This window comes from Cebidichthys violaceus, unplaced genomic scaffold (genome assembly GCF_023349555.1).
Source record: "Cebidichthys violaceus isolate CVI_PGR_0920_01 unplaced genomic scaffold, fCebVio1.0.p SCAF_78, whole genome shotgun sequence".
Lineage (NCBI taxonomy): Eukaryota > Metazoa > Chordata > Actinopteri > Perciformes > Stichaeidae > Cebidichthys > Cebidichthys violaceus.
Genome location: NW_027176962.1, coordinates 518,603 through 544,252, shown reverse-complemented (window position 1 = coordinate 544,252; position 25,650 = coordinate 518,603). Strand labels below are relative to the sequence as shown.

The window sequence follows — 25,650 nt, the reverse complement described above, 5'->3', positions numbered from 1 at the left end:
AGGTTACCGGGTTGCCTCATATGGCTGCTTTATGTCTATCATCTATAATAAAGACTCTTTAGATTCAGAAAGTTTGACCTTTTATCTGATGGGAAAGGGCTGCGCGGCGTAAAAATAAGCTTCGTCAACCATGAAGATATTACACTTTATTAACCTTTCATAACATGTACATAATTAAAAAAAAAGAGGTATTGATCAGTCTAGCACTGTACATCTATTTAATAGTGTCTGAGCTCACAAATATCCGGAGTCCAGGTTGAGCTTTGAAGTACATGAGAGGTAAAGCTAACAAAGACGACGCCGCTCCTGTTCAGCGCCACAGAGTCGTGTTTTGAATCTAAATAAATGAACAAAGGCCTCCAACATGTAAGGACAGTGTGCTGACCTCATCTTGAAGGTGACAGATGGGAAGGTAGGCTCTGCCTGTAATCCAAACAGATGACGGCGATAATCCTTTAAAGTGATTCCCTCCCTCCACTCCATGTTTACCTCACTGTCAGCGGGCTCTGATGTTCGGGGTTTCGAGGGTTGATTTGTTGTGAACGGCTGGAGAGACACAATGTGCACGACAAGAGCCCGGGGCTGTGCCAATGGGTGGCACCAGGAAAACACCAGGTGTTTGTGTTCACCCTAAATGGATTACAAGACGGGCGTGTGTCGTTTAAAGAACAATCCAATGAAAGTGATTGTTAACTGTGTTGCAATAACTGCTGAACATGGCTGAATTCAATTTCTTCATGTCAGAAAAGGTGACGTGAAGAAATTCCCAGGGAGAAATTGGTTTGCAATATAAATGTATAGAAACATAGAGAAGCTATAAGAAATGTAAAAATATGTGTATTATAAAACAATATAACAACAATGAATTATGGAAATTGGAAATAAAATACATGTACAGTATGTATACTACAATAACAACAGTATAAATAGTAATAATGCTTAAAAGTTGATCTATGATTAAGTGTGTTAGAATGCAAAGAAAGTAAATAAATAAGATTAGTTTAAAAGTGAAGTATACATAAATGTGGAGAGCATTCAAACCAATCAGAAAGTGCATTTTATTAAGAGAATAAATTGATATTGGCAGATGCTTATTTATTTCTATAATGAAGATGGAGCTGGTTAGCTTAGCTTAGCATTAAGGGTGGAAGATGGTAGCTAATTGTCGTCGTTGTGCTTCAGTTTTTGTACAGATTAAACAAATGAGATAAAACTTGTTGAATTGTGAGATTGAGAGATGCTTGTTCGGACAGAGCCAGGCCAGCTGCTTCCGTCCTTTTGCCGTCTTTATGCTAAGCTAAGCTGCTGGCTGTATCTTCAGCGTACAGTCAAATGTGGCATCAATCCTTATCTTATGTCATCTAACTGTCGGCGAGAAATCAAATAAGCATGTTTATCCAAATGGCAAACTGCTCCTTCAAAGTTAAATTGTAAAGTATGGGGTGAGTTAAATAGGTTGTTAGATTTATATTGATGGCACTAAGATCGAGCATGAGGCTCTCTGCGATAATTAGAATCCCACTTTACTCCGATGTTATTGCTTACCACATATGCGATCGTGATTTAATAGATATCTCCCTCCTTCCTGATGGGTCAAACACTTTTAAACTGCTAAACAGGGCAAAGTGAATTGGTTAAAGTCATATTTCCTTTGTTAGTGAATTCATTATTGCTGTTATCATAACTGCAGCAGATGTCCCTTTTTTTTTTTTTTACTGCAATAGAGACACAGATTCTGATCCTGATATGTAAGCCTCTTTATTTTCAAGAGGTGATCAGCGCCTCATATATAGACAGTGAGTCAGTATGAGTCAGAGGAAAGCACACGAAGAGCCTGAACAACACAACTGACACTGATGAGACCAACAATCTACATCATGCTCTTGTAATGCAGATGGTTTCATATGGAAGTGTGTGGAGAAATGCTGAAAACGTTTTGATTTTTTTTAAGATAACACATGCATAACACTGCTCTTTGTCCCTATCTGGTGGTTAAAAAATGTCACTGACCCAGCTTTTATTTTGAAAGTAAAACAGGATGACCCTTCACTTCCAGGTCAAATTCAACAGGCGACACATTCATTTCTTAATTTATCTTTTGCACTTTTAATTCCTTTTATTATATTTGTTGCAACTTATTACTGCAGTGCTGTACTTTGTGTATTTGTATTTTATAATAATGTAATAATTGCTTATTTAATTGATCTAATTTTACTATATTTTAATGTATTATTTTATCATGATCTTAAATGTTATTCTAATGATTTTCTTGTGTAAAGCACTGTAATTTGCATCTGTGTTGCAATGGCGCTATACAAATAAGCTTGCCTTCTTAAGTGTCTTTACTAAATGCATAATGAATAGATAAAACATTAAATCTATTTTTGGATGACATAATTAAGTTTAAAGCAGCTTGTCAACACTCAAACACACCACAAGAGGGTAGCTTCTCACCATTGTAGCTGCAGAGGCGTCACGTGAGCTGGTAGCCTCATTATGTATGCGTCGTCGCTGCTGTGACGTCTCAGTTTGTTGGGATAATAATCATCCCAGGTGGTGTTGTATGGTTTTGGGGCGAAGAAAGAAGAAAATAAACTTCTTTTTTTTTTTGTTCTGAGAACTTATAGGCTACTTCACATTCTTCAGATGAAAACCCTGAAAAAGTTCAAACAAACATGTCACCACACCTCCTGAACAAATATTAATCTACAAACATGAACACATTCCTTGACGGAGCTATGACAACAGACCAGAGGGAAGGGGCTCCAGAAGAACACCAGGCAGAGAAAGTTAGTCAGATGAACATTTGAGGTACGGAGTGAATTAAGAAATACTTCTTTTAGAGCTCGTTGTGCAGCATATTAAAAGACAGTCGGGCCTTTAGGCTCCTCCACTGAAGACACGAGCGGTTAAAAGGTCGTGAACAGACTCAGCTGAATGTGAGCTTTGTCTGATTGTTCGGCTGCGGAACGTTGAGCCCCAGCAAACATCTCTCTGGCTCTGTGCACTCCACACTGAAGTGAGCAACAATCACATGACGAGCCGAGCACCAAACATACAGACATTATAGGTTCATTCCGGAAAGAAACAGTCAAGTGTTGAAGATATTCCGTGTTGTTTGATGATCTATGATCGATCGATGTATTTATGTGGTAATCTTTGAACTCATAATATGATCTGATGATATAATGTCACACGTATTTGTGTGACGACGCGTTATGTTAGTAATCTAAATTTCAAGATTATCGTTAAACAAATAACTGGAAAGAACTACAATGAATCCAGTGTTGGAAAGTAACTGAGTACCAGGTGGACATTTTCAACACTGATCTTAGTATTAGACTTTTTGGGAAATACACTTAGTTCTCTTTCTTGTCAAAGGTTAGATGAGAAGAAGTGAATAAATGTACTTCCCAAAATGTTGAACAATTCCTTTGAATGCTAACACTAAATGTGTGTTTTTAAATCCTGATTACAGCATTGATAAGTACATTTACTTAAGTAGTGTACTTAAATACACTTGAGTGGTACTTTTCACTCCGACCGTTATAAATAGTACTTGCTAAACAGGTTTTTTCCTCCAAATAATGCCATCAGTTAGTGAAAATTACAACATTAAAAAGCTGCTTACATAATGCATGAATTAAAAAAATCATTTATAGTCTGAAATGAGCCATTCTGCACAATGACCTCTCTTGATATTTGAATCATATTTGGCTTTTAATACTTCTGAACTTTTGAATGCAGGACTTTCACTAGTAATGGAGCATCTTTACACCGCTACACTTCCACTTAAGCAAAGGACCTGAGTACTTCTTGAGTCTTGTCGTCAAGTGTCGTGTGGAGACCTTGAAAAGGAAAAAGTGGGAGACTTTCAGACGATGTGTGAGCAGCGGGATGAGCAGGAAGTTCCTGGAAACAGAGGGCAAGAAACGTAAACAGAAGGATTACGATATTAAAAAATAGAGACACCCCAGGGTGTAAACAGCTGAGCATACCAATGTATAAAGCTGCTGCCACTGTTCAGTAAAGTAACTATGGTCTTACTAGTTTAAAACCATTTATTCCTATTTCACGAGCTTCTTCCCTCTCTGTCGCTCCATAAATGGTCACTGAGAATTTCCCCTTGCTCAAAGTTCATACTGTAATCTGAAAGCCATGAAATGACAGACATGTTCTATAACATCTGACTTGAACTGAAATCACCTCGCTGCCTTCTGCTGTGACTAAAGGGAGGGAAGTTCAGGGCCGATCACATGAGTGCAGTGAAAAAAAAGAACAACTCGGATTTGCTGACATCCCTTTTTTTCGTTGGCTTTTGTCCAGCGTCCCATTTCACCAGAAAAGCCTCTGTGGACTGGGTACTAAGGTCAGTGAATCTGTACTGGGAGCTGAAAACTCTCAGAGCTCATAATGACAAAAAGCTGTTGGATGAGCCGGCATAAAGAAAAATGAAGATCAGCAACACCTCGTAATGGCCTGAAGGTTTAACATTTACAGGTTCAAAGTTATTGATCCCATTTAATCATATTCAGGTCCCTCTAGGTCCCTGAATATGATTACAAATTTAAAGGAAAAGGTTGACATTTTGAGAATTACGCCTGTGCTGCTTTCACAGCATGTGGAATGGTAGAGTTAGGGAAGAATGACGTGTTTAAGACTTGCAAGTTAATTGTGTGGTTGAAAAAAATAGCACTAACCCTGTTACTGACATGAGACATCTATGTTTCCTTTTTAGGCTCTTCTATATTAATAAGTTGGATATATTATAATGTTCAAGAAGATCTGAGCTTTCCTGTTCTAATTAGTAACGTGGATGTTAAAACTGATCATTGCAGTTACTCCGATATGACTTTTTTCACTTTCTGGCCAAAAGTTAGATGAGAAGATCAACATCACCCTCATGTTTGTGTGATAAAGGAATATTCTAACCACAAAAAAAAACAACCCACAAACCTATCCTAGTTTCCCCTGCAGTACAGATCTGCATGCCAGCTTTCAGTCAGCTTTTGAGTTTGGCACAGACACCCCGAAGCCTGATTCTCTGCCTGGTACATGGCCATACTGCAGGCCAGATGGCTGGCAATGTAATGAAATTAATGAATAAATTCCTCTTTGGAGTTCAATGAATCACCACCTTAACGTGGTGGAGGGGTTTGGGTGCCCCAGTGACTCTGGGAGCTGTGTTGTTGGGGGCAATAGCTCGAAGGGGAGGGGCCAGACTACCAGCGGTTCACTGAGTTGACTGGATCGAGTTGTGGCACCTTCCCAGGAAAAGGGAAACCAGGGCTTCCTGCTGGAGCCAGACAGAGGCTCACCGGCGAGCGTCTGGTGGCCGGGCACAGCCTAAAAAGAGGGCCGACCTCTCCTGTGGGCCCACCACTTGCAAGGATAGGCATTAGGGTCAGGTGCATTGTGAGCCAGGCATCAGGCAAAAGCACGGACCTAGGTGTGCCAACCCCTGGCATCGCAGATTGAGTCCGGTTGTTGGACTTCTGTGCTAGTCATGGATCGGCCATAACAAACACCACGTTCGAGCATATGGGAGCTTCATAAGCGTACTTGGTACCAGATAACCCAAGGCCAAAGATTGAGGATCAGAGGTTTTCAACTTCCACCTCCTGAGGAATTTTTCGTGCATCCCAGAGGAGGCAGGGGGGAAGTGGGCCATGTTCAAAACCTCAATTGTGGAAGCGGCTGCAAGGGAGAGGCTCCAGAAACAGTACCGATTGACCAGAAGTGCTGCAGCTGCAGCTTTTGCCAAAGCAAAAACCCAGACTTTCAGGACTTTCAGTTAGAAGAACCCCCGATTTAAAAAAAAAAAAAGGGGGGCCGGAGACTGTGCTCCAATTATTGGGCCAATTCATTTTGTCTGTATTGAAAGTCTGTCTTTTTGACAACACTGTAAACATTCTCATTTACTCATCTGCAGCTCGAGTCAATGTTTGCTGAACACTTGCCTGAGGATTTCCAGTTTATCCTGATAAAACGCATGTTTTTTAAACCTTGCGCAAGATTTTAAAAGTAGCATATTTTGTGACTTCAAGCTCCAATAATTGTACTGTTATCACAGACGTTTTGTTCGAGGCATGTTTCACAGTAAAAAGACAAAGTGTGATCATAAAATGAAATCATTTTGGTCATCCGCTTAAAAAATGGGTTGATATCATCAAAGAAAATGTCATTTTTACATTGAGCTGCACTAGTGACTTGAAAATGGTCCCATTCTATATGAGGTAGGTGTTCAACTAATGAGTATTTTCATTACAGATTAGTCTGCATTTTATTTTTTCAATTCATTTGTTAATTGTTTGGTATATAACATGTCGGAAAATAGGGAAACATTTCTATCACCATATCCCAGAGCCAAAGTTGACAAATTGTTTTGTCTGAACAAGATATCAGTTCGCTCCGGTGGCTCCAATTTCTTTTGGCAGCGGTTACAGCCTTGAGTCCTCTTGGGTGTGACCCAACAAGCTATGATACCTGGATTTGGGGATTTTCTGCCAGTGTACTCTGCAGATCCTATCAAGCTCTGTCAGGTTGAATGGAGACCGTCAGCTGACAGCTATTTTCAGGCCTCAGAGATGTTCGATTTAGTTCAAGTCTGGGTCATAGGCCTCATTCACCAACCGTTCTTAAGAAGAAATGTCTTATTTCTGACATTCACCAATGTTTTCTTTGCTTTCTTAAATTCTACAGTTGTATAATAGAGGATTCAAATTACAATAACATTTTCATTACTTATGTTATTTTTTGATAATTGTTTTCATGAATTTATAAATGATTATGATCTATTAAAATAAATGAACACTAACTCTTCAACACAGAATGACTAATAGCATTCCATGCACCTTTAAGGACACAGGCCCCTCTTGCCGTGCAGCTCATGAATGTCTTAATGGATTGCAAATTGTACGGCAATCCAACTAATAGCTTTTGAGATTTGTTCAGAAGACAGAGAGACATGAGTGTGAGAGACATCTATGTTCCCAGATGTGTGTGTCTATCTGTGTTTGTGTGTGTGGGATGGGAGAGCCAAATAAGTCAGCTTTTTCTCAGCAGTGAGTCTGCTGTTTTCACAGAATTCCTCTTGTCAGTTATGTGTGTGTGTGTGTGTGTGTGTGTGTGTGTGTGTGTGTGTGTGTGTGTGTTGGTGTGGGAAGGGATGAGGTATGTGGAACAGCAGCCTTTGTTTGTTTCCAAAGATAAATGTGAACCATAAAAATGTGTGAGCTGGAGGAGGACGTCAGGAGCGAGGATCAGCTGGTAACCGCCACAATGAACTGCATTATGTGCGACAAAATGCATCACATCAAGAGAAATCAGTGATTAGGTCTGACCGCAAAACCACTTGGTTAGGTTTAGAAAAAGATCATGGTTTTGGTTGTTAAAATAATTCTGTTTATTACTTTACTTAACCCTCCTGTTATGTTTGTTTTTCAGGTACAGCCATGATGTTCCCGGGTCAAATTGACCTGGTGCATGTTCAGTCATCCAAAAGTGGTCAGAAACCAAAACAAATCCTAATAAATATAGTTTGCACCTCATCACCAACTCCATTACTAACAATTCAATCAGTGTTTAGTGGAATGGAGTTATTCACCCCTCCATAGATCATAGTTCAATTAGGATAACTCACTCGTTTTCATGAAAAATACATGTTCAAACTATTTTTTAGGTACTTTGGAAAAACCTAGATATAAATTGCATTAGTCTACCATAACATGTATTTATTTCTAAACTTTTTTGTACATTTTGAAACTTTCTTTTTCTCATGGGGTGATGTAGATAAATAGAGATGAGACACCTCTGCTGTTCAGGGTCGTATTGACCCGCTCACTCAAAATCAAGCCAAATGAATACAAAAGGATTTGTATTGAAAGTAAACTTCATTTATGTTCATTTATAGTGTTAAATAAAGGAGGGTTAAGTTCTGTACGCAAGTTAAGCGGGATGAAAGTTATGTGCGTTTTGCTTCCGTCACGTGTGTACAAAACTTGAAATAAGTCCAGAGGAGTTTTGGTTTTACACGTTGCAGTCTCCAGGGTGAAAGTATGTTTGTTGGACTCGCCCCAGCCTCGCCCTGATCCATATGGAGTGAATAGAGTTCGCCTTGGTGCGCCTCAGAGTGCCATATTTTTTTGGTAGTATACATAGTAAGTTCTTTTTATATATTTGTGTTCAAGACACAAAAAACATCAAAATAAAATGAATAAGTTACCTTTGAATGTCACCACGCCAAGTACAACACAACATCAGGACAATAGGTCATCAAAAAACCTAGTTTTGTCACTGTTAGCTAGCTAACGTTTAGCCATCTAAACAACTAAAAACATTAAAACCTGTGGAGCTATGCTACGCTAGTTACTGAAGGTATACTGAATGCATACATATGCATACATCTTCTGTCTCAATTGCCAGGTGATGGGGTGGTTCACTTTTACACATCTATCTTCATCTTTTCAACCTGTTTTCACTGCTGAATTCATTTGACATCCTGGATATATCCCGTAAACGCATATTGCAAACCCTTCTGTCTGCTTCTCTCTGAAATCGCTTTTGTGTTTTTCCAAAAATGTTATATGTTTATGCAGGAAGCGCAGTTAGTGACAGTGTGGGCTCCACGTTAACGTAGCTCTGACTGCTTGAGTGAGTAGCAGCAGGGGGCGGGGCTTATTGAAGGGGCAATTCACAGTGCTATCAGCGGCCACAATCCATTCCATTGTGAATTCGCCCTTGCTTAACCCTTTCATGCATGAATTATGACAACCTCAGTCAGGATTTTTTTTACCAGCTCGGGGATCCGCCTCCTGGGCTGTGTCTGCTCGGCTTTCCCCCCTGGTTTGCCACAGGAAGTATAGCCAGTGATGCATGGTGTCCAATTTAGTGGACAGATGATTAATCGTAATTTCCTCCCAATATAAAATCAATACTTGGAAAATGTATGAATTATATGATTCCTTATTTTCATACTTGCAAGGGTCTCTTTCCATAGAAGGATTGGCAAGATATTGATGAGTGACTGGGTGTTTCTGACTGTCAGCCATCTTGGTTTTGAGAAATGTATCTTGCACTTACAACGGCTTGTCACTTGTCACTGAGTAACAGTGTATGGGATGATGCAATAGCATTCACTGTAGTTGCTGATGTGCAACTAAGCCATCAAAACCCATGCATATAGAAGAAAACAACATTTGAACAGATGTCCACTGTAGTGACCTCTATACATGAAAGAGTTAAGTAGCTGAAAGCGGCTGTTAAAAGATGACATTTATTTTTACTGTATGTAGATTACATTATCACTGAAGGGGGGAGAGTGCGCGTGTTTTTTGTTGATCTTCTCTCTTCCTGGAGTTGTTAGCACTCTTTCTGTCACCGGGATGAATTGATCATTGCTGGTTGAACCCACTCACGCCATGATCAAAGTCTGAGAGGTTGACGAGTGACGGTACAGTACGGCCATGCAGTGAAACATTAACCCAAAGAGCCCCCCCCCTATCATGCAACAAGGAAACAAAAACATTTAGGATTTGTCTTCCATTCTTACCTTCTTTTCATATTAATATTTTACATGTAACATAGTATGGGATCATAAAGGATTGGTGATATCAGAGTTGTAGCCAGGTTTCTGGGATTACTGAGGTCAGGAAGTTCCCTCTCAAGGTAACGAAATATGCATACCAGCACCTCTAAAGCTCAGTAACTAATAGAGGGTCTCCGTTGGTAGTCTGGCAACCTCTGACAAGACTCCAAGTACAAACTGTACCACAAAATAGTTGAGAACACAACCCCCAGTGGAGACTCCAAATTGTCATTTTAACTCTTTGGGTTTGTACGGAATAAACAAATTACATATAAAATGTTAATTAATGAGCTTTAAAAGTTCTAATAGTTGGATTTTTGCCATTGCGGTGTTTCTAGCTTAGTTACATAAAGGATTTGAGGACTTCTTCCCCCGTTGATTATCATCATCGTCACAACCAGAGGGCTGGTTAACATTCCAGCCTTCTTAAGTCTTTTATGGGTGCAAACCTGCCATGTGGTCAGATTAAAGGTTTCTGAGAGGAGTGTGGGAGAGGCCGATCCTGTAGCAAAGTCCACAGAGGTTCTCCTTCTTTTTTTTTTCCCCCTCAATGAGCCACACGTTTTGAATCTCCCCGTATTAAACTGAGTCCAAGTGTTAAACTGAGTCAGAAGTGAGACGTGAATGTTTGTACCAAATGGCGAAAGGCAATCGATCCAACAGTTCTTGAGACATTTCACTCAAAGCCTCAAATGTCAACCTCATGGTGGTGCTTGATGGAAATTCAGGGGCTCACCAAAGTCAGGAGGATTCATCCTCTGGGGAACATGAATATCTGTACAAAATTAGCAATCCATTTAATAGTTGGGATGTTTCAATCTGGACCAAAGACTGACTAAGAGACCAACATTATAATCAGTAGAGCCGCACTGCTCACATTGAGAAAACCAAAATGAAAAAGAAACAGCATAGTACCGTTTAAGTCTTGTTACTATAGAGTAACAAGACTTAAACGGTACTATGCCGTGGATTCAATTATCCACATTGAATAAAGGAAACAAAAGTGGTGTTGAGAAAGCGAAGAAAAAGGAAGTGAAACAAGCTGTAAGCTTCACCCTCATTTCAATCCTTTGAAGTCAACAGAGTCATCGGCTCATCTTCACAGCCTAGCCACTGACTGACGAAACAAAAACTGGGCTCTGCAACAGCATTTATACACATTAACCGGTTGAAAAGTCAAAGTTTAGCTTTTTTTCGGCCGACATGTCAGTGTTTCAGTTCTCTATTTCTGTATTTCATCCATTGAAAGGAAACACGAGATAGACCAGCCAGAGTTTGGTTAGACCACAAAGCTCACTGTCACGTGTGAATCTGGCAAAATATAACAAGTGAAATCCAAACAAGATCATATTCCAGCAGGTGCTGCTGGTGCTGTGGTTGTTTTAAGTGATTTGGGTAAAAAACTTGTTTATCATTTTGGAGACTAAATGTTAAGGCATAAGTCCACTCCTGAGTGAATTGACCTCAGCAGCAGTGGAATCCCAGCCTGTTGTGTATAAATGGGACTAAATGACACAGTGGGCCCTTTGTCTCTTAAACAAAGCTCAGGGCTCACTGGTTGCAGCTTCAACACTTTCACTATCAGGTTTATTCCCTTTTTATCTCAACAGGACAGAAGACAAACTGGGACTCTGTCCAAAACAAATCCACATTTCTCATGTAGTGCATTTATTTTATTAATTTAACTTTAGCATTCAAACTCTGTCTTAAATGTATGCTCAAGGTCCAGTGTTGATGGCATATATTAGATATGCTACATTTCTGAGCATATCCTTTGCCTCCATATGGCTCTCAACATGGCAGAGGCTGAGCCGGCAGCTAGCAACTAAGTATCTCCAATTGTTAACTTTTACTGAGTAAAGGTAAACAGCCCTATTGCATTTTTTTTTTTTCAATAATCCAAAGTTTTGTTTAATGGTTTATTTAATATAAGAAGTAGGACAAATTTCAACCCATAAAGCAACACTTTTCCTATCCTAAAAAGAATGAGAGAAGAAGAATGAGACGACTCATGTCTGTAAGTTTGAAGCTAGAGCCAGCAGCCAATTAGCTTAGCTTAGCATACAGACTGAAAACAGGGGAGACAGCTAGCATGGCTCTGTCCAAAAGTAACAAAACTCGTTTACCAGCAACTCTGAAGCTCCCTAATTATCATGTTGTATCTCACGGCCCTCTAGGTTTTCCAAAGACTGCCTGATGACTATGTATGAAATGTACGCTCAATTTGGTGACTACAATAAATTGGTGACACATGAGAGGGCACATGCAGGAGCGTCATCAGGATGCCTCTTTTGGGGTTTTGTGTGTACAAGCGCTGTGTTGGGGGAATCCATTTAGCAGCAGAGTGACCTTTCACCCTCAAGTCCAGTGTTCACCCCCACCTCTCTTCAGCCTCATGTCCTGCTCACAGGGACAAAGCCAGAGAGACAGATGGCCTGGTGCGACACCCCCCCCCCCCACACACACACACACACACACACACACACACACACACACACACACACACATGCGGTTGTAGGGTCAGATCAGTACATCAGTTTGGTTCAGGACCTAAAATATCCTTTCGTCATGTGGTCTTTTACTGTATTGGAGGTTCCTGCCTGTTCAATTGTCAGAACAAATCTGCCAACTGACACTTTATTTTGTTAAGTTCGATAAATTCATCCAGATATTAAGGAGAGTTTTTAGCATTTGGGAATGTTCGCCATTTGGCAGAAATTTGATTGGAAGACATAACAATGAAGACGTTTGAAAATGATTAAGACACTGTTTTTGAGTGTGTTGTATGATATCTAATCACTTAATCATTATGTTCATAAAAAACAAAATAGTTGTGAAATCATTTTTAGGAGAAAGGGGTCAACAATACATACAGAGACTGGGGTCAGCAGTGTCTGCATACAGACCAGCTCTACTGTCTGCGTACAATGGGCTGCAGTGAAGGTGCAAAGAACACCTGACTTTAACAAAGAGCATAAAAAAAAAAGAGAGCCGCCCCATGCGTGAAACTCTTTCTGTTCACATGAAAAGGGGAAAGGCAGCGAGCAGACAGCGGCCCGGCAGCAGTGAGGAATGCTGGGTAGAGCCCCTTGCTTGTTGCCTTAGGAATGCCCCTGGGCCTCTTACATAAGACCCGTCGGGCCGGCAGTGGCTGCTCCGTCAGCCGCACATTCGCATTCAGCAGCCGCAGAAACTCAGCCGCATACTTAAGCAAGCATCCGCTTCTTCTTTTACGCCGCAGAGCACGAGTTGCGAGATGCCGTAATTATGGACTAAATGTAATTGCAGCGCGACACTCCACAACTCACTCTTCAGATTTGCTTGCGACCATTATTACCGTTTAGATAATCTGAGGTTCTGTGGCTGGACAGAAGACATGAGCCACACACCTCGTAGATCAACATGTGTGTAGCTTTACAGCCAATCTGTTTGTTCACGTGGTTTTTAAAGACAATTAGATTTAAACTGTGGCTCTGTTGATATATTATTAATATGCAGTAAAATAATTACGTCTTAAAACAGTTCTTTTTTCTATAGGCTATGGTCTCTTATTGTCATATTAACTTTCTTAACCTCAATGTGTTGTATTAACATTCTTACCCAAAAGTAAAAACGTATATAAAATCAAGTATATGTACGTTTATGTACAAGTAGTACTTTACTTAAGGTATTTCCATTTGCTGTGTGAGTGTAATGAATTATGCCGTCCTGTGCACAATCCCTGCTTCTTTAAGCCTAAATCTCCTCTTTAATCTCCGTTTTTTGGTTTAAGTGGATTAAATAGGCAAAAGTCAACTTTGGTCACAACTTTTGGTCACAATTTACTGAGCCAAGTCAAAGTTTGGCTCAGTAAAATAGTCATTCAAGACCTTACAACGAAAAGAAGTTACACCCGTTTCACTTTTGAAAATGAAACTCTTAACTTCTAAAAAGGCATCACACGGTTATTTGTGAAGATGGTAATCTAAAGACCTGACCACAGACCAGCCTGTATAGAAGATACAGACGTGTAAGAAGGCCCTCGTGCCTCAGCAATACACCGACTGAATGAAACAGAAAACATGGCCGTCACAACATGTTGCATCTCTTTGTAGTCATTGGTTGTTTACATTAAATTAAATTTAAAAAAAAAAAATAACTGTACATTATTTTTGAGTGAAAAGATGAGACAAAGCGAAAATAAGGCAAAGGACAAATTTGGGTTCATCAACTGTACCAAACAGCCATTTTTTTTTAAATTTTATTTCACAATGACACATTGGACAGGTACTGTAGATATATATAGTATATCAAAAACACATCAGTTGACATGTCATATCTAAAATTAAAAAAACACTTGTTTTCAATTTGCACATAGAGCTCAAGTCTTAAAAACAACAGAATAAAAGTGACCAAACATGAAAGAATGAGTCATAATACATTTCTATATTGCATACACGTTTACTCAGGAGTGGAAATCTGAACCACATCAATGGACCACCGTTAAATGATATCTGTGGTGATGAGGGAGAATTCACCAATTGCAAAGGCCACCGTATGGACTTTAATTCAGCCAAAACAGCCTGCTCAGCTGTCCAAAAGCAGAAGACAGAAAAGCTATAAGACGAGTCATTCCCTACACACTTATGAGTAATGTTGGAGGATACCAGCAGGTACTGGTAAGCAGCAACCGGAGCCTCTTAGCGGAGCTCCTGAAAGTCGAACAACAGGTCTCAGTTTGGTCATGCAAAACATAGAACTTCCTAGAAATATAAAAACTCCCTCAGCATGGATTGTGACGCAGTGCCGAACACATTCATGAGGATTTCAAATGAAAATCAACAGCGATCACAAGAAAGCTTTCCAGTACAGATTCATACGGAGAATAGTGTTTCATTAATAGCATACAGTGCTCATTTCTTCACAACACACCCAACCTTCAGGCTGGTGACTGTGCCAGTACAAGCGGTTCAGTTACACTATGTTCACTACCGGCAGCAGGTTGTTTTTTTTTGTATTTAAAAAAGGCAAGGTGAGAGAGGTGTTGATACAGCTTCTGTATCCAACTAATGACCGCAAGTAAAACTGAGTCAAGGCCAGAGAAGAAGTCTTGAGAAACAAAATCATTATAAAATGTCACATTTGAAAAAAAAAAAAAAAAACTGACTACAGCATAGATGGTCTGTCAAAACATTTGAGACAGAAAAATTGCAGAAATTGTTGCCATCATCCAAACCAAATATTACAAACAGCATTTACAGAGAGAAATATATCCTTTCTAATAACTTAAAATAGTTAAATTATTAAACAACGCTTCCATTTTGGGCCGGAGGGTAAGAAAATAGATCTGCTCAAAGCCTACGCAAAAAAAAACAAAAAAAAAAACAAGGGCATAATCTTTGCCAACAGGCCCAAAGGCTACACAACATAACCTAGTGATGTGTGCTCCGTCTTGCATGTGTTGTGTGTCCTTTTAGAGAAGAGGGTGTCTCTCAGATCCCTTCAGTCTTGCAGTGAGAAGCTTTGGCACAGAAACACCATGGGACGAGATGACGCATCACAACACGGTGCTAATGAGGAACACTCATGCAGCCCTCGCTCCAGTCCTGGAGGAAGTAAGGTATGTGAACCCCAACATGCATCGCCACCATACTGCCAGGGCAACAAGAGAGGGGCCAAGTGAGAGAGGGAATGAAAATAGGTATACAGAGAGGGGGAAAAATACAAGAATGACTCAAATACAGAAGACACAAAGGGTTTCGGGGGGGGGGAGCCACGGGTCAAAAAGATAACAGCGTCCATGACAATGATTTCAGTCCAGTGTGGTGGTTTTCCAGCTTCTCCTCCGTTTCTCTCCATCCCCTCCATCTCACAGAGACGACTCCACCTCTCGAGTGATGGTGATCTCGGGCTCTGACCGAGGGCGCACCTCAACCCCCGCAGTTACCTCCGGGGTCTCAAGGATCACCTCCAGGGCTGAAGCGGCAGCAGCCTTGCAGTCACTGCTGGCCTTCTTATCAGAGCCTGTGTTCTGTTTGTCTGCAGAGCCGCAGCACAGCTTGGGAGCACACTGAGTCCGACAGGAGAGCTCACAGAGGGAGTCCCGAGACTCCGAGTTGAACGTGACGAACTCGGGCTGGATGGTGGTGGCGTGGATGCCCTCGTCGTGGAAGAAGTCCTTGATGCGCTTTGCCACCTCCATGTAAGATGTGGGGTCGTGGCACTTGATGTGTGCCGTCGCAATGATGCGACTGCCGGCCAGCTGCCAGATGTGCAGCTCGTGGATGGCCAGGACGCCGTCCAGACCGAGCAGGCGCTCGTTGAGTCGGTGCATGTTGATCTGCTTGGGCACGGTCTGCAGCAGGATGAGGGCGGACTCTTTGAGCAGCGGGTAGGTAGTGTACAGCAGGATGCACACCATGATGATGCAGAGCATGGGATCCAGGTAGAGAACCCAGCAAGGGCCGGCAAACTTCGTGGGACCTTCCAGCAGGTCAACCAGCGTGTGATTGACGTGCTGGTGGTCTGTGGTGTGGCTGTTGATGCACGGGTTCACACACGCCTCATCTTTTATGCAGGGCTGCCACACAAAGGTAAATATTAAAGAATTGACCACCACAATGACAGAGCCGAGGGCGTCACCCAACACGTGCAGGAAAACCCCACGCATGTTGAGCTGCGACGCGGGGTCGTGGTCCATGTCCTCAAAGTGGGGGTTGCCGTTCATCTGCACCTCTGTGTTGTCTTTACAGCTGATTTCTGAAGATAAAAACAAAAAAGGTCAGTTTAGTTTACCAGAACCTCAACTGGACTTCAACACTGATATACTAACTACAACATTCAAAAATAGATATATAGACAATACAGACACTATCAAAAGGATGAGGACTAAGGGCAATTTACTAAGACATTCAGTCCATTGAGTTGACACAGTGGTGATTTTTGTTCTTGCCAACAATGCTCTAGCTTTGACCTCGGTAGACAATGAGTGACTGAGTCAGCCATGCTGGATTATATGGAAGAAAAGTCCCAGCATGTGGGGATCCTACATGCTACGACACACTCTGCAGTGGTTCACATCAAACACATTCAATTAGTAATTGCGGGCAGCGTGGTGGCGTACACGGCTCTGAGGGAACAGCACCTGAGCAATGAGCTGCCCTCCTCCATCCCGGGACGCAAACCGGGTCATTCATCAGCAGTTAATGGTGTGGCTGTCTACTCCACGGTTACACTGATGCATGAACCCAGGAACAGCGATCAGTGCCAGAGGAGGGGGAGGGGGGAAGCCTTATTGAAACAGTGTGGGGGGTGGGGGGGATGGTTTTCTGTATGGGTTTAACCCTTCCGAGGGACAAGGATTCACTGTTTGGGGGTTGGTCTGGTGCCTGTAGGTTCAGTTTGTAACTTTTGTATGAATCCATGTGAGCAGTAAGAAGTTTGATCGATGAGACACTTAAGTTACAAGTTTCAACTCGTGGAAAAACAGGACGTCACAAGGGTCGAGTCTGACAGCGGCTTCTAGATGTATATTGTTAATTATAAACCATCTGATAGTGGACATTTTTTCATAGCCTGAAGGCCGAGGCCATCGCCGAAGGCAACCAAGTTTCCAAGGATAGAATCACCCACCAATAAAGAGCTGATAACAAACGCGTTTGTCTAAAGGCCGCTACCATAACAGAAACTATAAGGATTAGTCACTCAGACAGGGTGTCCTCCTGCTACACTGAAGATACATACTGTTATGCAACCAGGACTGCTAACAATGGAGACAAAGTCTGGCACATGCTGTCAGCTTCGATGTGAGAAACAATGATACTGACATGCACAGAACACTTTGACATTGATTTACATAATTTAACATAGGGAAGAGACTCAATGCTCTTTTACACACACAATGGCTACAGTTACATACCATTTATCGGTCTCGCATCTCCCGGGCTGTTGTGATTCCCCACCAGGTTGTTGGTCTCCTCTCCTGAAGATCCATTGCCAGCCTTCTGGGACTTGCCGGTTTTGCCCCGCTTGTTCTTATTCCCGTGAGAGTGACCTCCTCCGTGAGAGTGTCCGTGGCCTCCGCCGGCGTGCCCGTGGAACAAGCAGAGCCCGAGCAGGTTGACCAGGAGCCCCGCGGCACCGACTCCGGCGACCACCAGCGGACTCTCGATCTCGTGGGGCTCGGTGAACCGCTCCACAGCCTCCAGCACGATGGTGAAGCACAGCGCCGTGAGGAAGACGGCGTTCACCAGAGCCCCCATCACCTCCGCGCGGATCCACCCGAACGTGTTTTTGTCGGTCGCGTGGGTTTTCTCGGCAAATCGCACCGCGACCAAAGCCACGACCAGCGCGATAACGTCCGACAACATGTGAAAGGAGTCCGACAGCATTGACAGAGATGAAGTCATCCGACTGACCACCACCTCCACGATAAAAAACCCAAAAGTCAATGAGAGCATGCATAGCAGCCGCACACGGTTAGGCTCGCAAGCCATTTTTTCTTTCTTCTCGGTCCTTCGTCGAGTCAAGTTGGAGTTAACGTTAAAAAAACGTTTTACTTTGTCTTCTGACGAGCTCACTAGGACCTCAGCTAACGCTAGCTAGCTCTTTAACACAGCTCCGAGCTAACGTCTTACGCTAAGCTAGCTGGCTCCCTCAGACAATACGGTCGATGCTAACAGCGTCTTTACACACTGCTGTTCTCCAGCGACGGCCGCATCACTCGGCTCGATCTGAAGACAACCAACAGTAAAACTAATCCGGTAAATTATACTAGTTACCGTACAAATAGACTGTGGTCGACACCAGCATATTCCAGATACGTTTGCCGACGCGCTCCGGTTTGCAGACGGCTGAAACTTTGCACCCGAGCCGGTAAACTTTCCACACGGAACACGGCACCATAATGCCACGCCCCCGGACGTTTCCCATTGGTGGATGTGACACAAGATTGGATCTGATTGGTCAAATTGTGCGACTCTCCCAGGAAGGCGGAGCAAACAAGCCAGACAACAGCGGTTGCTAAGAACGCTAACTGCGCCTGTAATCTCGCGATGACTAATGTATCTGTAAATCTATGAAGTATCGCCACTTAATTTAGAAAACCTCATTAATATTCAACAGACATATGTTTAAAAGGGGGGAAGCGCCTGCCCTTTGGTGTATTCACCTTTTTAATTGATTACTTTAGAGTGATTCTCATCACTGAACATGAGGCAATCAATAGAACAAAAACCCTCATTGAAATATCTGTTAAATATTGGTTTGTCAATAGTTTCATTTTGTTTTTGGTCTGCATTAAATACACACTTATTGTGGTTGTATTGATGTGAATATTATGTTTTACTGGTGACAATGTGATAACTGTGTTCATCTACGTGTACTGGTGTTGAAACAGAAAGATATTCAGTAGTTTGGAATGCTGTTAAACCATACATAGTTATAGCTTTGTAAAAAAATGTATTTGCAAATATAAAGACCTATCTCTCATTGTTAGAAGCCGATCTACTCGTGTTTGTCTTTTAATTCAATCAACTACAACTTGGGGGCCTGTTATTGAACAAAAGCATAATCTAATACAAATGTCCCTTTTAATCTTACCCTTTAATCTGCCATTAATCAAGAACAAAGGACTTTCAGGTGTGACGGCTAATTGCATTGTTGCCTATAATCAAAAGTCCCAATTGAGCGGTCGACTGTTCATGGGTACCTGATGACCCCTTGTGGGAGTTGTCCATATTAAGCACTAGGGTGCATTTGTAGTAAATTGTAATGGAAAGAGTAACTGGTTTTGAAAACTTTTTATATATTTAATTTGACTATGGATGTATAAATAGCACATATATATACAACTTTACTATGCATACTGAGCATCTTTGGCACAGAAAAAGTCATTCAGGATGAAAAATGTTCTTATTGTATTGTAACCATTTATAACTACAATAAGTAGTTATGAAGGAATGCAATATAAAAACCTTCACAACCATCCAATCAGCACATTTAATTGCTGGCACAGGAGTTGTTCTTCATGTGTTATCAGTCTTGTCCAAACAATAGTGTTTATATTCTGTTGTGGATTCAAGTTCCAATCACTCAGTTCTTTTGTCTATTTCTAAGCAGCTTATGAGAAAACTTTACATAGACCTATATTTAGCAAGAATATACAGTACATTGACAATCACAACAAACATCGATAAAGTGAACAAACTATCCAAGCAAATCAAATTCTGACACTACAAAGCTTTCAATAACAAACATATTACAATACACACTATCATAAATAAAGCTTAATTTAGATCCAGTTATTATGACTCCTCACTTTCACATATCAGTCACAAGTCAAACAGTGCCATGTGTACGATCAGCGGATGCCCAGTATCTGCCTGCTCTTGAACTGGCAGGTCTTCTCCACTTCACTCAGTGTTTGAGCGCGCTGCTTGGCCGCCTGCAGCCTCCTCAAAATCAGATCCTGGGACGTGACACTCTGACGGCCGGTGGGCCGCTGGTTCTCTTTGCTCTCACCGGCAAAGTGGACCTTCTTCTTGCCAGGGGAGAGGTTCTCCACATCTAGGACCAAACAGTAAGGAGTCACTGATTAACGAGGATCAACTGTATATCATCAGGTAGCCCCTAGAGCAGTCTTTGCAATCCAACATGACGGCTAGATTTCAGATCGTAAGGAGCGTAATAATTCTTTATTGATGTATAAAAACACAATTTACATGATTTACAAAGTAATAAATTAAGGTCATTTGAGTCATCCACATTGCAAACGGAACACATTTCTCAGTTCTTGTCTCGGTTCAGTAAGTCCAGAGGTCTTCTTCTAATTCCCATACCTATGTCTTTGCCATAGAACCCCGTCAGATCCCTCTGCTGCTGTAGGCTGCTGTAGTTCTTCAGTAAGCTCTCTGCTCTGTAACAGTAGATTGGGATAAAGAGTTTACACCAAATCAGTTGGTAAGACTGACATTGCAGAATGATCCAAATAGGAGAAATGACTAAAAAGTATCTATTGTTGTAGTTCCAGCTCTAAAAAGACACTTTTTACCTCGCAAGCTTCTCGTTTGACAGTCGCTCACGAACACAAAGCTCCTGCTCTCTTTCTGCGATGAAGGACAAAATAGAAGATTTTATTTTTGAATTTGTAACACTTACTACTACTTACATGTGACAGTAACATTTTTGTATTTGTAGATACACAATTTATATCCCCCAGTCACTTAATAAAGATATTTAAATACTATTTTACACCTGAACAATTCTATTTAAAAAAAAGAAGAAAAATAAATCACAAAAAGAATGTTTGTTGATGTGAAAATCCCAGCTGCAGGTGAGCATAACGTCACACAGATGTGAGTCTGCGTGAGCAGAAATTAAAGTCTTACGCTCCAGCCTCTGCTCGCGCTCCTTCAGCGCCCTTTCTCGGTCTCTCAGTGCCTGTTCCCTGAGTCCCAGCTCTGCAGCAGAGGCGGGCGGCGCTTCCGCCGGCCTGTTCAGCGGACAGTCAGAGTCTGCCGACCGCCTTCGGAGTCGCGCTTGTGCCCTCTTCTGCTCCTCAGCAACAGCACCAGCCAACAGGCCGCTCTGGAGAATAGACTCCACAGAGGGCCTCAGGTAGTCCTGTCAACAAAGAACCATTACTGAACCCCACCGACATGAAAAACGCAATCCGTTTAGCTGCTAGCACAAGTAAAGTGTCTGACAAAATGATTCATTTGTAACCTTCAGGTTGAGCATTTTGCAGAGTAAGGTGTTCAGCTCCTCGGAGTATCGGTATGGGATTCTTCTGAACTTGCCCTCTCTGATCTTCTCTGCCAGTTCTTTCTGGTTGTAAGCAGTGAACGGAGGGCTAAACAGGAGGAATGCAGGGAACATGTCAGATTCACAGATTCCACATAGAAATCAGCTCATGGAAGAGGTGATTAAAAAAAACAAAAAACTTACAATAATGCACACAGTTCATACAGCAAACATCCAAGTGACCAAATATCGGATTTCTCGTTGTACGACATCCGGTCCATTTGCTCCTGAAAGAATTTTTTTTTTTTTGAAAGATAGTGGCAAACGTGGCTAATTAGACTACTATCAGGAAGACCAAGGGATCAGGTTACATTTTCCAAATATGCCCTAACCCCCCCCCCCCCCCCGCAGATATAGTAGGATTAAACGACTCACTGGAGACATGTAGTAAGGTGTCCCGACGAACGTCTTTGCAAAACTGGTGTCATGGTTCAGGATCCTCGCCAGGCCAAAGTCTCCGAGCTTCACATTCTGTCTGATGTCGAGGAAGATGTTGGCTGGTTTCAGGTCACGGTGAAGAACCGTTGCCCTGCCATCACTGCGTCTGTGGCACTCCTTCAGGGCCAACGTGAGCTGTGCCATGACACGCAGGACAAACTGCTCCTCCACATAACGCCTGCCATGGTAACAACACACACACACACACGAAGCAACAGATGTAGAAAGAAAACCCGATACCTTTCACAATGCACATAAACACACAACCTGCAGCGCACGGTGCATTTCACGATGAAGGATCACAGTCACCTTTCCTTGATGCACCGGGTGATGAGGCTGGACAGGTCCCCACCGTCACAGTACTCCATGACAATGTATAACATTGCGTTAGTCCGGTCTATGATGCGGTCGTAGTAGCGCACTATGTTCGGGTGCTTGAGCTCCCTCAGGAGGTTCACCTCCGACACCAGCATCTGCTTCTCACTCTCCGCCATGGTGCCATAGTCCAGCTCCTTCCACAGGAGGATCTAGAGACAAAAGAGGTTTTGATTATTCAAAGAGAGCTTAAAAATGGATACAAATGTAATGTAAAACTGGCAGAGACACAGATCGACTAACAGACTCAATAAAGTCAGCTACATAAGATTATCTTAAGTTCACCAACAATAGCCACCACGCTGTATTGCTCCAAGTTTAATATTATTTAAGTAAATGATAGATTGTGTTAATTCTTGTTTTTAAAGCTACATAGTCTTGCTTTGAACCTATACCACTGCTGCCCTTCAGCAGCTACGCCTTTACTTGTCAGACACAAAAGTAACTGAACTCGACTACCCACAGTCCACCAGACTATCTTTTCAGCTGTAAATGGTGGCATTAGATCAAGGTGACCGCCATTACTTGAACACCTGGAAAGAAGCCGCCATGATTTTTAAATGTATTGACTAAACTATGTACACCTGAGTTTGTCTGCTAACCAACAAGATTAGCCTTTCTCATGGGTTTTAACGTTGTTAATTGTTGGTTTTGGGAAGCAGACCCGTCACCCCTAAAATACTGACTTTTGACACCATTTTCATTCATCCTTCAGTTATTTTCCGGAAGTTGTTGTTGGGCTGTTTTTTGTGTTAAAACACTAACACGGGTTAATTATTTTTTTGGTTGAAGTGCCTGAAACATATCACACTACCAATGGCATCACAGTTTAGCTAATAAATCAACGGTAACTAACGTTACACGTTACACGTTTTTATCGAGTGACAATAACAAACGGCCTCGTGGCTGCAGGTAAACGTTACGTACAGGTGTGCGGTGTCTTTGTGCAAACACAACGTGTGGACGTTACTCACTTTCCCGTCAGATTTCCGTCTTATTTTCTGGCATTTTCCATAGGAACCTGTGCCTATAGTACACACCACCTCGTAATCCTCAACACGGGACGGCATCTTAACGTTGAAAGTTACCGAACTCAAGCTGACGTTAGTTCAGCGTTAACGTTAAGTTAGACTGGGCTGTTAAACATGAAGTTAAACCAGCGACTTCCGAAAGAGTCTCTAACTTTACTTTTCTGCTGAAGATGCTGAAATAGACCAAATGTTCTGCTTTTGCTGTCTTTGCTCGTTCACTCGTGTGTATTGAAGTATAAACAAAACAGGAAGCGTTTGCTCTCGGTTTAAATTGGTGCCCCAATCCTCAATCGTGATTGGTCCGCTCTCTCCTCACGGTGGCTTCTGATTGGACAGGGCGAAAATACAAGTTAAGAGGTTGCTAAGCGCCTGAAACCCGCGAGAGCAGAGCGGGTAGAGTGACGTGTGCTCACCTCACCACGGGTTGGCGCAAAAAACACCGTCAACTCACAGCCGTGCCTCCAGGAAACAGGGTTAGGATCATTAGATGCATTCAATTATTTAGGTCAATTGAAGAAAAAAAGATTTGCAAGATAGTTTTTTCAAGACTGTTCAATCGATTTTTCAAGGTCTCACCTAAACGCAATATGTGGCAGTATTTGGACAGCTAATACACACTTTGACATGTTGATAAGACCAATGAGGTTAATTCCTGTTTGACCACTGCCCTATATATGAATGGCTTGTCTATGGGACACCTTAGACAATGTCAGCAGCTGACTCTAAATGCACATTGTTGCTCTGGCTAAGATTAACAGAGCGTTTTCTTTTACACTTTAATTGTATTGTCTGTATACATGTGTGGTGGAATTGTATGGTAGGCCTGCTGAAGGGATTCTGATTGTTTTATTAACTGACTGTGTTCCACCCCTTTTGTTTTGTATAACAATGCCTCCATTTTAATTATTAACCTACCTTACAGATTCATTTGATAATATGACACACATGATGAATACTATGGATAAGACACAGGAGATGGAGATTGAAAAACTCAAGATTACTTTGTTGGTGGCCCAACAGCAGCTGAACACTGAACGTGACGAGTGGGACCAGGAGAAAGCCTCTCTGGTGTTGGCCAACGCCTCCAGTGCGGCTCAAGTTGAGCAGCAGAAGATGGAGAAGGAAAAGCTCCAGAATAGTCTGAAGGCGACCAGGCAGGAGCTGAACACTGAATGTGACCAGTTGTATAACGCCCTGTCGAACCAAGTGGAGAAGTACACAAAGCTGAATAAGAAGTTTGCAGCTGAACGTGACCAGTGGGAGCAGGAGAAAGCCTCCCTGGTCTTGACAGGAGCTTCCAGTGAGTTGACAGGAGCCCCCAGTATCGAAGGAGACCAGAAAAAGACAGAAGATCTGTTAGAAACGGAGAGTCTCCTTTGGCAGCAGGAGAAGTCTTCCCTGGAGGCCACAGAAAAAGATCTCTAGAGCCAGATCATCAACAAGCAGAAGAAGAAGAAGAAATGGTACCAGAAACTCTTCAAACGCCTGTTTCCCTGTTTCAATGCTCAGGGTTAAGACTTGATTCTACACTTGAGAAGTGAAGTGATTTCACTTTTAAGGTGTAAAACTCAAACTAGTCCTCACAAAAAAAATATCAAAATACTATAACAAATGAACACACAACCCTACCCTAAGGTTTCTCCCTCTTTTCTCCCTGTGAAAGGGTTTTTTGGGGGAGTTTTTCAGTTCCGATGTTCCAGCACAGATTATAAAGCCCTCTGAGGCAAATTTGTGATTTGGGGCTATACAAAAATAAATTGAATTGAATTGAATTGAATTGAATGTGTCTGTTTGAATTAAGAGATTATTTATTATTTAAATAATCTCTCAAAAATATATTCATAAAAATGATGTCATGCTTGTAAATCGTTGTTGTTGAAAATTCTAAGTTGTACTACAGTCATGTTTAATATTTTAATGTGTAAAAATACATTTTGATGTATAAATTCAGGGACAATCACTGTAGTAAAAAAAAATATATAGATATACACAACTAATGTTAACAACTAATGGTGATCACTATCTGAAATAGTCCCTGTTTTTGTCCATAAAACATCAGCATTATGTGTTAGACGTGATGAACACTTATGGTGACTTTGAGGTCCGACTGATCTAGCTTTGCCTTCAATGCTGGAGAGCCCTTTAACTGAGAACAGTTTCTTCCCTGGGTTTTTCTCAAGGCAGAGTAAAAGTAGCCGTCTAGAAAATTAATCAAGCAAAGGTAAGAATAGCTCACTAAAAATATCCAAAGACCAAGTAACATTAGAGCATATACCGTTATGTATACGCTCCAAAAATCTTCTCAACTGAAATGAACAGACTAACCGTCCTTGCATGATGAATATGTTTGTAAATAGCAGTAAATACCATTTTCATTGCAATAAAAAAAGTCAGTGACTCATGCGAGAGACGCAGGGGAGGCTGATGGACATCTCATCG

At 41.8% G+C, this 25,650-nt stretch overlaps 2 protein-coding genes across 2 annotated transcripts; both read right to left on the bottom strand.

Moving 5' to 3' along the window:
• Positions 1-13,788: 13,788 nt before the first annotated feature.
• On the bottom strand, positions 13,789-18,938 carry slc30a1a (solute carrier family 30 member 1a). The gene is made up of 2 exons (XM_068737349.1): positions 17,484-18,938; positions 13,789-16,324 (listed from the first exon to the last, which is right to left on the bottom strand). Exons 1-2 carry the CDS (start codon positions 18,058-18,060, stop codon positions 15,435-15,437), a joined length of 1,467 nt encoding a protein of 488 aa, XP_068593450.1. The 5' UTR covers positions 18,061-18,938; the 3' UTR covers positions 13,789-15,434.
• A 463-nt stretch (positions 18,939-19,401) lies between these two features.
• Positions 19,402-23,421, bottom strand: nek2 (NIMA-related kinase 2). Its single transcript, XM_068737338.1, has 9 exons — positions 23,155-23,421; positions 22,115-22,332; positions 21,743-21,983; positions 21,512-21,594; positions 21,290-21,416; positions 20,953-21,187; positions 20,616-20,670; positions 20,404-20,480; positions 19,402-20,131 (listed from the first exon to the last, which is right to left on the bottom strand). Exons 1-9 carry the CDS (start codon positions 23,248-23,250, stop codon positions 19,926-19,928), a joined length of 1,338 nt encoding a protein of 445 aa, XP_068593439.1. The 5' UTR covers positions 23,251-23,421; the 3' UTR covers positions 19,402-19,925.
• Positions 23,422-25,650: the final 2,229 nt, after the last annotated feature.

Excerpts from the sequence above, each read along its gene's own strand:
- nek2 (XM_068737338.1), bottom strand. The coding sequence starts at position 23,250 with ATGCCGTCCCGTGTTGAGGATTACGAGGTGGTGTGTACTATAGGCACA. Across the intron at positions 20,671-20,952 it reads GCGCGAGCAGAGGCTGGAGC|AAAGAGAGCAGGAGCTTTGT; the intron begins GTAAGACTTTAA and ends CCTTCATCGCAG. Across the intron at positions 20,132-20,403 it reads GTTCTATGGCAAAGACATAG|ATGTGGAGAACCTCTCCCCT; the intron begins GTATGGGAATTA and ends GTTTGGTCCTAG.
- slc30a1a (XM_068737349.1), bottom strand. The coding sequence starts at position 18,060 with ATGGCTTGCGAGCCTAACCGTGTGCGGCTGCTATGCATGCTCTCATTG. Across the intron at positions 16,325-17,483 it reads AGATGCGAGACCGATAAATG|AAATCAGCTGTAAAGACAAC; the intron begins GTATGTAACTGT and ends TTTTATCTTCAG.